The 12178-nt window shown below is 33.3% G+C and overlaps 1 protein-coding gene across 1 annotated transcript in view; it reads left to right on the forward strand.

The window, feature by feature from the left end:
* LOC106474489 (mitochondrial sodium/calcium exchanger protein-like) overlaps positions 1 to 11782 on the forward strand; it is a gene marked incomplete at its 5' end in the record, with an annotated part of 15800 nt that extends 4018 nt beyond the window's left edge. The window contains 8 exon segments of the mRNA XM_022402805.1: positions 678 to 776; positions 2845 to 3057; positions 3395 to 3591; positions 4952 to 5084; positions 5615 to 5814; positions 8510 to 8585; positions 9394 to 9474; positions 11691 to 11782. Coding sequence (XP_022258513.1) covers positions 678 to 776; positions 2845 to 3057; positions 3395 to 3591; positions 4952 to 5084; positions 5615 to 5814; positions 8510 to 8585; positions 9394 to 9474; positions 11691 to 11782 — 1091 coding nt within the window.
* Positions 11783 to 12178: the final 396 nt, after the last annotated feature.

Raw genomic sequence — 12178 nt, forward strand, 5'->3', positions numbered from 1 at the left:
ACACTTACGAACGTTCAAAACATTTCCATAAACTTCTTTTATATTCTTTGTGGCTACAGAAGCGTTGTTTCCCTTCTTCTATTGAAACAGCATTACATGCCAAATGTGTGTCTCGTCGTGTACCATCACTATAAGGGATTAGAGTATGCTAAACTTTGCACATTATATAGGCTTCACTAACGTGATGTTTAGGCGGGTCGTTTAACTATTATACGTGGTGTACGTTTTTGGGGGGTGGTTAATGAAAGTGTTCCAACACGCGACATTAATTTCTTGACGACCTAATATCATCATCACCGTTTTAACTTTACAATTTGTGCCATTTATTATAAATAACGCTTTTAAACTAATAAAGTACAAAATACCATTACATAACGTTTGGGGGCAAATATAATTAGAATGAAATAAATTCCAACAATCAAAACTAGTACAATTATAACCTAAATTTAAGTTACTCTGTTGGAACACACAACTTATTAAATTATTATTATTTGCTGAAGAAAAATATGGATATATATAAATTATTTAGCAAGAAATTATGTTTCAGTGAATCATTAAAACGGTGATGATAATGATAGTATCTCTGTAGACCGCACGGACTTTAGATATTTTTAAAAAACCCTTCACTTAACAATAATACTGTTTTATAGATATACTTCAAAACTTTGTGTTTTCAGTTTCAGTTTTGCAACGCGATATGTCAGTGACGTCTGTTAAAGGTGAAAAGAACAAGAACAATATTTGCGATCCCAGTGGACAAGAAATTGCTTTGAAAAGTAAGTGTATTTCCAATAAAAGCCCGAGTATAAGAAACTAATCGTGCTCTAAATGGTATACTGAAATTAAAAGTGTGTCAAAGTGAATATTAGATTTTATATATAGAAAAAGCGAACTTTTTAGGGATTTGTTTAAAAATACCGTCCATGAATCACTATTATTATTATTAACTTTTCTTTTACAAAGATCTTTCAATGTTTAGAAGAACACAGTACCGTTGTTTAATGTATTACTGTGTAGAAGTATACGATAATATTGTTTAATGTTTTATTGTATAGAATAACAGAATACTGTTGTTTAATGTTTTACTGTAGAGAATAACAGAATGCTGTTGTTTAATGTATTACTGTTGTAGAAGTATACGATAGTATTGTTTAATGTATTATTGTATAGAATAACAGAATACTGTTGTTTAATGTATTACTGTGTAGAAGTATACGATAGTATCGTTTAATGTTTTACTGTAGAGAATAACAGAATACTGTTGTTTAATGTATTACTGTGTAGAAATATACGATAGTATTGTTTAATGTTTTACTGTAGAGAATAACAGAATACTGTTGTTTAATGTATTACTGTGTAGAAGTATACGATAGTATTGTTTAATATTTTACTGCAGAAAATAACAGAATACTGTTGTTTAATGTATTACTGTGTAGAAGTATACGATAGTATTGTTTAATGTTTTACTGCAGAAAATAACAGAATACTGTTGTTTAATGTATTACTGTGTAGAAGTATACGATAGTATTGTTTAATGTTTTACTGCAGAAAATAACAGAATACTGTTGTTTAATGTATTACTGTGTAGAAGTATACGATAGTATTGTTTAATGTATTACTGTGTAGAAGTATACGATAATATTGTTTAATGTTTTATTGTATAGAATAACAGAATGCTGTTGTTTAATGTATTACTGTGTAGAAGTATACGATAGTATTGTTTAATGTATTATTGTATAGAATAACAGAATACTGTTGTTTAATGTATTACTGTGTAGAAGTATATAATACTGTTGTTTAATGTATTACTATGTAGAAGAACATAATACTGTTTTTTAATGTATTACTATGTAGAATAACATAATACTGTTGTTTAATGTATTACTATGTAGAATAACAGAATACCGTTGTTTAATGTATTACTATGTAGAATAACATAATACTGTTGTTTAATGTATTACTATGTAGAATAACATAATTCTGTTGTTTAATGTATTACTATGTAGAAGAACATAATACTGTTGTTTAATGTATTACTATGTAGATGAACATAATACTGTTGTTTAATGTATTACTATGTAGATGAACATAATATTGCTGTTTAATGTATTACTATGTAGAATAACAGAATACTGTTGTTTAATGTATTACTATGTAGAAGAACATAATACTGTTTTTTAATGTATTACTATGTAGAAGAACATAATACTGTTGTTTAATGTATTACTATGTAGAATAACAGAATACTGTTGTTTAATGTATTACTATGTAGAATAACAGAATACTGTTGTTTAATGTATTACTATGTAGATGAACATAATACTGTTGTTTAATGTATTACTATGTAGAAGAACATAATATTGCTGTTTAATGTATTACTGTGTAGAAGAACATAATACTGTTGTTTAATGTATTACTATGTAGAAGAACATAATACTGTTGTTTAATGTATTACTATGTAGAATAACAGAATACTGTTGCTTAATGTATTACTATGTAGAATAACAGAATACTGTTGTTTAATGTATTACTATGTAGATGAACATAATACTGTTGTTTAATGCATTACTATGTAGAATAACAGAATATTGTTGTTTAATGTATTACTATGTAGAAGAACATAATATTGCTGTTTAATGTATTACTGTGTAGAATAACAGAATACTGTTGTTTAATGTATTACTCATATTTACATATGTTAGCTAGGTGTTAGTTTGAGGTAGTTTCGCAATGATAATAATGTTTACCATCTTATTTTTGACTGTTACAAAGATCACGCTGTATTTTGAAATCTTGACGTTACGGTTGTTCATGTAAGAACTATTTACCGTTTGGTGGTTTCAGATTTTCATCAGCGAAACAGTCCAAATCGCAGATTTGTGCCTGAACAGCGAATCAGAAGCCAGTCTCTAATCGGTCATCATTTGAACCACGTGATCAGCTATATAACTAACGATGACCTTGATATACCTCTTCTTGCTAGGATTAAAGGTGAAGACAGGCGTGTAAGATCTCAATCGGATAATGCTGAGATCTGTTCCAGGGCTTATAATAAAGGTAATGATGTAACAGCACGAATTTCAGAGGTAATGTAAATTTGGTTTACTAACAAGTCAACCGGTTTGATTTTAATAACTCGTTATCATCTGGTTTCATATTGACATGTTATCAACCGGTTTCTTTTTAAAACGCATGGTCAACCGGTTTGATTTTAATAACTCGTTATCATCTGGTTTCATATTGACATGTTATCAACAGGTTTATTTTTAAAACGCATGGTCAACCGGCGTGATTTTAATAAAACATCACAAATTGGTGTTTAATTTTAGTAACATTCAATCAACCGGTTTCATTTTAGTATCACGTTATTAATCGATTTCATTTCACCCTCAAGGGTCTGTGAAACAACCTCCTCCATTGGTCAGTCAATTTTCCAATAGTAGTTCGCTTACAGTAGTTTCTGTGGAAGACAGCTTGTCGTCTGAACTTAACTTTGGACCTTGGAAAACGTTCTTTTATCATGTGTGTCCAGTAAATATCTTGGAGTGGAATGACAGGAGCTGGTTCTTCAGAGTTTTCGAAGTTATCAAGGTAATCTTCACTTCTCACTTCAGAAGTTGGCTAGTCAGTTCAAGCGTTTACTAAAGAGGGTTTTAGAGATCAGTCTATGATTAAACGTATGCTTAGAACTTTCTGTTTTCATTTTACCCACTGCAAAATCATTGCTTAGTTAGAAAGAGAATTTTTCAGAGAGCATATATCTAAGTTAGGAAAACCAGTACTAAAGATATCGCAAGTGTGTTGCTTGATACCACCGTGTACCAGTTTAAAGCGATTAAAGTTAAAACTGCATGATTTATCTTCTTGATTTTATTTAAATGAGGGCACGAAAATGACCTAATGGTTAACATATTGGACTATAGATCCAAGGTTTTGATATTTGAGCCATGATGCTACCAAACGGGCTATTTTCAGTTGTGTTTGTATTATAAGAGTGACAGTCAGTTTACAACATTCGGTTAAAAGTAACTGTTTCAGGCAACGGATGCTGCCGACTAGTTGCCTTCCATTTCGCCCCAGTTCAAAATAACGAACGGCTATACCCGTAGAATAGTCTCTTTGTACCTGGTCGTTTGGTGGATCATTGTCTGCATTCAAGTGAAGAAACAAAAGTCTTTCTAAGTTACATATGAACATCACTACAACATGCAAGTTTGCTAGCAACTCATATTTGGAGAGGGATTTATTGTAGTTTAAGAATAATATTTGGAGAGGGATTTATTGTAGTGTAAGAAGAATATTTGAAAAGGGATTTATTGTAGTTTTAGAATAATATTTGGAGAGGGATTTATTGTAGTGTAAGAAGAATATTTGGAGAGGGATTTATTGTAGTCTAAGAATAATATTTGGAGAGGGATTTATTGTAGTGTAAGAATAATATTTGGAAAGGGATTTATTGTAGTCTAAGAATGATATTTGGAGAGGGATTTATTGTAGTTTAAGAATGAACTACAATAAATCCCTCTCCAAATATTATTCTTAGACTACAATAAATCCCTCTCCAAATATTATTCTTAGACTACAATAAATTCCTCTCCAAATACTAAGAATGATATTTGGAGAGGGATTTATTGTAGTCTAAGAATATTGCTCTTGTCAAATAAAAAGCATTCTGAACAGGGTATAAACGCTGCCACTTGTTAATCTGTAAGTTTATTTATTCAGTTATTGCTTGCGTCTTAAACCTATAACCAGTAATATGGAATTTTTCAATTCATATTATAAAATTATACATATGTTTTAGAAATAACGTCTCTCAGTTATGCAATATCTTAAAACGTTTAAATATGCGAAGCGAAGGAAGCTTTTAGACCTAACAACTCTAATGTTTAAGCCTAAAGAATTGACTTGGGCATTGCCAGATTATGACATAGTATTTTGTATTCTCTAGGCTCCCATCTATTTCTTGTTGACCGTCACTATTCCTGTGGTTGATTACGAAAACTACAAACATAACTGGTGCCGATATCTGAACATGTTACACTGCATTACTGGTCCCATGTTCGTGGTCCTATCTTTAGGAAGTAAGTGATCGAAGCTTTCTATTCCTTTGGACTATTACAACGTACGTTACCTAACATTAGAAACATCTCTAACGGTTAGCATAATAAATTATAATCTTTGGCTTCTTGCCAGGTAATTTTAAGAATTTATGAGTGAAAGTAAAGAAAAATGTGACAATATGTCAATCACACTATATCTGCTATAGCCAGTTCCAACGAGACCTTTCGCTCAATACAAGGGGTTATCAAGCCTGCTGAGATACAACAGATGCTATAGTGGTCGAAATGCCCTTATATCATCAAATTGCTTCAATAACAAATGTTTCGGTGTAAACTAGAATACGTCATTGAAGTGTAATATTTATTAAATTTACTTAAATCATTACAAGTCAGAATTAGATTTATTATTTTCGTTAACATAAAGTTATTTATTTATTCTTAAAATCAAATTGCTTATTATTATTCTTGTTTATTTATTTATTTTACTTGAGTTAAATTTTACTTATCATTCAGAAGAATTAACGGATTCTAATTTTATTTCTTTTTTACAGATGCAACAAGCACAATAGGGGGCGTTTTTCCCGTATGGGCCTTAGTTTTGGTAGTTTCGTGTGTGCTAGCTGTTGTGGTGTTTTTAACTTCTAGTCATGACGAACCTCCCAAATATCACTCAGCTTTTGGTTATCTCGGGTTCGTTATTTCAATAATGTGGATTTACAAAATTGCCTCAGAAGTTGTCTTCTTGCTAGAAGTAAGTCATTGTCTAAACAGCTAGTACTTCAAAAGAACCGGTGCTTTTATTAAAGTCTTAAAAATCTGTACGTAATAATTTAATATAAAACTACACTCGATTACGTGTTGCGTCAATATTGCGTATCTGCTTGTTTGTTAATTTCCGATATAAATTCTTTCCAAGAAACTTCAGCGATACAAGTCGTTTCTTAGTTAAACCAGTTTATTCTTCCACGATACAAACTTTAGTACACAGTAATTTCACAATCAATACGTTTCTCGTCACTTTAAACTTAACTACTTTTATAATACACGTTATAAATTACAGCGATTCATAATCTCGATAACAAAACACACACTAGCTCGAAACAGAATCGTAATTACCCGGAACTCTCTTCATTCAATCCCGCAGGCTTTTCTCAGCTTATAAACAAAAGAAAAAGATGACTCGAACAAACTCGGGCCTCCCTGATCATTCGAGAAATTCATCACATGCCACTTCCGCTGTCGTAACAATATGTTATGTCCCTTTTGAATACCGATCTACAGGGCGGTATGGCTTAATAGAAACTATGATATCATCAGAAATTCTAAAATAATTATTACGATTTGAAACATTGGACCAGTTAGTGTGGAAAAGTATGTGGGAGGCGAGGCTAGATAGAGTGCAAGATGACCAGTGAAATATGCTTGACGTGAGGAGATTGACAAACGTCAAGTCTTGTATTTGAAACTTTTGTTTGTTGGTGATAATATACGAAAGAGTATATATATATATAACACACACACACACACATGTGTGTAAGTGTGTGCGTGCGTGCGTGTATACAAAACCAAAGCTAGATACCAAACATAAGAAAAACCCTTTAATAAAACAAGGAGAAAACCTACAGTAATAACTAGCTATTAGATATACGTGTATTACGAGAATACAGTGTAGAAGATGAGCTAACTATTGGAGATATATGTGTTAATAGAACACCCTGTAGAAGATGAACTAGCTGTTGGAGATAATTGTGTTAATAGAACACCCTGTAGAGGATGAATAAGCTGTAGAAGATAAGTGTGTTAATAGAACATCCTGTAGAGGATGAACTAGCTGTTGGAGATAAGTGTGTTAACAGAACATCCTGTAGAGGATGAACTAGTTATTGGAGATGAGTGTGTTAATAGAACACTCTGTAGAGGATGAACTAGTTACTGGAGATGAGTGTGTTAATAGAACACCCTGTAGAGGATGAACTAGTTATTGGAGATAAGTGTGTTAATAGAACATCCTGTAGAGGATGAACTAGCTGTTGGAGATAAGTGTGTTAATAGAACACCCTGTAGAGGATGAACTATCTGTTGGAGATGAGTGTGTTAATAGAACACCCTGTAGAGGATGAACTGTTTTTTGGAGATAAGTGTGTTAATAGAACACCCTGTAGAGGATGAACTATTGTTCTATTAACACACTTATCTCCAACAGCCCTGTAGAGGATGAACTAGCTGTTGGAGATAAGTGTGTTAATAGAACATCCTGTAGAGGATGAACTATTTGTTGGAGATGAGTGTGTTAATAGAACACCCTGTAGAGGATGAACTATCTGTTGGAGATGAGTGTGTTTATAGAGCACCCTGTAGAGGATGAACTATCTGTTGGAGATGAGTGTGTTTATAGAGCACTCTGTAGAGGATGAACTAGTTAGTGGAGATGAGTGTGTTAATAGAACAGCCTGTAGAGGATGAACTAGAATCCAGTCTGAATACCCTGCAGAGGATGAACTAGTTACTGGAGATAAGTGTGTTAATATAACATCCTGTAGAGGATGAACTAAAATCCAATCTGAATACCCTGTAGATGCATGTTTCTAAGATGCTTTAAGAAGATGAACTATTTAAGCGGGATCATTTTGTTGCCTTTCAGAAGGGGATCTGTTGAGGATGAATGAGCTTGTGCCCGGAATACTTTGCATGGAACGAGATGTGTTAGGTGTTTTAATCCACCACCTGTTCATTGGTTGTATTCTGGTCTGTTCTTTTGATAACGCGCTTGAGATGCAGCTTGGGATGTATTGGATCAACCACTAGGAAACTCTGTAGTCAAATAAAAGAACACTGTAACGCTAAAACATACAAACCAATAGTATTACCACCCACTTTCTAAATGAATGTAATGTTCTACCTCCAATTTCATCCGCTTCATCCCCCATTTCCGGGAAGAGTTCCAACTGACAATGTCAGAATCTTGCAATTAAGCTAATAAAACCAACTGTTACCAGAAGATGAATGTACTTCAACTACATTTTCAGTTATGAAGATTTAAAGAATATAAGAATAAGGGACTATAAACTTCAATCGTTGAATATTGGACAGACTAAAAAAAAAACTCATCATATGTTATCAATACGTTCTGCATCTGTTAGATCCCGATCTATAGGACCACACCGCGTTAATCCAACACACGCTTATTTGGCAACGTGTTAAACCAATACATTATGGCCTGCTTAATCGTCCGATATGCGATCATTTTTTCCATAATAAGAAGATCATAATATGGCCTCGATGGCTTGCCATAATCATCTGACATGCAAACACGGGAATATAATAGTGGGATGTGTTTAATAATGCGATATAAAGCGACAGAAATTGTTAGAAAAAATGACTATTTAATGTAAAGTTACTGAATATTTGTTTGTTTCTTAATGCTATGATTATATAATTTCATGCAGGCTATTGGACTAGTGATGAATCTAAGTGATGCGATATTGGGATTAACAGTCTTAGCTTGGGGTAACAGCCTAGGAGGTAAGTTCTCTTGTTTTTATTGTGTAACAGTTCTCTTGGGTTAACGGCCTTAGTCTGGGGTAACAGTCTAGGAGGTAAGTTCTCTTGTTTTTATTGTGTAACAGTTTTCTAGGGTTAACGGCCTTAGTCTGGGGGCAACAGTCTAGGAGGTAAGTTCTCTTGTTTTTATTGTGTAACAGTTTTCTAGGGTTAACGGCCTTAGTCTGGGGTAACAGCCTAGGAGGTAAGTTCTCTTGTTTTTATTGTGTAACAGTTCTCTTGGGTTAACGGCCTTAGTCTGGGGTAACAGCCTAGGAGGTAAGTTCTCTTGTTTTATTGTGTAACAGTTTTCTAGGGTTAACGGCCTTAGTCTGGGGGTAACAGTCTAGGAGGTAAGTTCTCTTGTTTTTATTGTGTAACAGTTTTCTAGGGTTAACGGCCTTAGTCTGGGGGTAACAGTCTAGGAGGTAACTTATTTTATTTCTATAGTTACTGCAGTGTAACGTTTTCCTAGGATTAACAGTTTTAACCTGAAGTAACAGTCTAGGAGGTAACGTTACCAAGCAGTATCAAAGTTATTGGATTAGATTAGGTCACTAAAGCTAGCCTATGATATGAAGTTGCCAAGGTTATTTTATGAAACGAGATGTCACTAAAGTTACTCACTGCAGTTTTAATAATTTCAAGCTAATAGTTAGAGCTGTCTACAATGAAAATTGAAATAATTGAAGGCTTTTTTTTATTTTTCTAAATACAATTCCATGTTTATATACTACATTCTGTTAGTTCATCTAAAAACGACCTTATTATTGTTTATTCACCGTTTCAGACTTTATATCCAATATGTCCGTCGCAAAACAAGGGTTTCCAAGAATGGGAATATCTGCTTGCTTCGGTGGTCCTCTTCTCAGTATCCTTTGTTACAGAGCCACATATTTAGTTACGAAAGAATATTTCTGGCCATACTAGTGTAGATTAATGTACTTTATGTACTTACGAAAGAATAGTTCTGGCCATACTAGTGTAGATTAATGTACTTTATGTACTTACGAAAGAATATTTCTGGCCATACTAGTGTAGATTAATGTACTTTATGTACTTACGAAAGAATAGTTCTGGCCATACTAGTGTAGATTAATGTATTCTGTGTACTTGTCTTGAAAATTCTAAATTTCCGATTTTAACACAACTTTGTGATCTGAGTGTATGAATATTTTGCGTTGGAGAAAGCTGTTACATATCCTTCCCAAAAGCGATCAGTTTTCTGTAACATCATACTACCTACGAAGAGCCAAACAATCTGAAATGTAGTTCTGATACATTCTGTTCCATCGTAATATCATCTCGTCTGAGGTTGTTACGTGGATTGCTAATTTGGATATCAAAACCGTCTTAACATAACGTACTCAAACCTCGGTAAAACCAATGTCAGAAGTAATAATGTATTTGCACAACGACAAGATTACTACTCTGTACTAACTGATACATACAGCCAACCTGCCTTGTATGAAAGTGTCAAACAAAAGTAAGAAGCGAACAAGTGATATTCAACACAATGAACATACTTTCCAACAAACCTCACCTTCATACGGACAGTATTTCCTCGTGAGAGGCTGATAAGATACGAGAGACCGAAGCCGAGAACAAGGTCTGTCAAACGTTAAAGACTTGCTCAAAAAATATGCCTTAATCTATACAGTTTAATCAAAAATTATTAAAGACATTAATATATATATATATATATATACGTAGTAACCAGAAATATTTTTCCGTAAATACATAAACGTACATTAATCTATATAAATGTAGCAAGAAATATTCTTTCTTAAGTACACAGAATACATTAATCTACACTAGTATGGCCAGAAATATTCTATCGTAAATACATAGAATACATTAATCTACACTAGTGTGGCTAGAAATATTATTTCTTAAGTACACAGAATACATTAATCTACACTAGTATGGCCAGAACTATTCTCTCGTAAGTACATAAAGTACATAAATCTACACTAGTATGGCCAGAAATATTATTTCGTAAGTACATAAAGTACATTAATCTACACTAGTATGGCCAGAAATATTCTTTCGTAAGTACATAGAATACATTAATCTACACTAGTATGGCCAGAAATATTATTTCTTATTTGAAAATAAAGGAATTTAGAAAATTTAAGATTTTCAAGACTGGAAATATTTGAAAATAAAGGAATATGGATCAACTTGGGGATCCAGGACTATTCGAAAAGAGACTTGAAACAAGTTGAATTCCAGCCGTGATAAACAAAGTGTAGCGTTTTGTAACATGTGAGAATCCTCGAGCACAAAGGTCGGTGGCAAAAGCCGTTCACATGCCCCAGGTAACAGTATAACATAATTAAGAAGGATCTCCGTTTGGAAAAGCGAATACAAACCACGTGAACACAAGTCGCTTCCACGCATATACATTCAACTGCTGCGTACATCATGCAGCTGAGAATGAAATAGGTGTTCATGCAATTACAAGTGAACATATACCGACCAAGTCAGCGGGCACAGTGACTATGGATTTACGTGCAGCGGTACTTTTGAAACAGTCGTCCTCGTAGACTAGATGGGTTCAGGAACGTAATATGGAAGGAGTGGTGTGCTTTGGACATGACTGTAGATCCTTTTGTAATAGAAACTACGCTGCAGCGCTATTGTCAGGATACCCAGTCGTCAACAGAGTATGACCGGACATGGCAATATGGACTGGAACGTCGTGGCGAAAACTCCAGAATTGTTTTAATATAATGTACTTAACCTCTGTACGAGAAATTGTCGGATTTTAAGTATTATTATTTTTGTAACTGGAACACCAAAGTTTAAAACCACTAAACAACATTTCAACGTTCAGTACACTAATCAACCATATTTTTATTGAGAGTGATTAATTATGAATATATAATAAGTCAAGCAACATTCACTAAAAGAAAGTTAATATTTCTAGATTTGTCCAAATAACGTTGACCTTTGTGTTACATTACCTTGTTCAGATTAGTAACAAAATCCCATACTATCAAACCTTATTAATAAGTAGCTAAACTGTTTAAATACACCATGAATAATAATTAAATCATTCTTTCATCTTTTTTTCTCTCTTAGCTTCAGCTCACCCAGCACATTCGGCTTCTGTACGGTACTCTTGTTGTCAGTGTTCTTTCTACCTTGGTGGTAATGGTAGTTTCAAAGTTTAAAGTAAAACGTTTGTATGGAGTTTTTCTTCTCGCTCTCTATATCTTATTTCTTATAATTGCTGTACTAATAGAAGTGAAAGTGATTTAGAAGATCAGTTTAACCGTTGGGCTAAGAATAGAATCCATTAATTAAAAGAAAACTAACAACTACTATTGAGTTTAAATATTGTTAATGGATGTTACGAGAAAGTTCGTTGTCGTAGAAACACGTGTCATCGAGACGCAGTGACAGTTAAGAGTGTTTCCACGTTTTACAACCAAGTAAACATTTCTACGCTCCGGCAGTTAATGGGAAGAATTCTGTGGACATTCAGAGATGTATTTCCTTTTATCAAGAACGTTGGTAACTAGAGCCTTATTTGAACAGTTACAGTATTCTCATCTTGGTTGTTTATA

This window comes from Limulus polyphemus, unplaced genomic scaffold, assembly GCF_000517525.1.
Source record: "Limulus polyphemus unplaced genomic scaffold, Limulus_polyphemus-2.1.2 Scaffold7288, whole genome shotgun sequence".
In the NCBI taxonomy this organism is placed as follows: domain Eukaryota; kingdom Metazoa; phylum Arthropoda; class Merostomata; order Xiphosura; family Limulidae; genus Limulus; species Limulus polyphemus.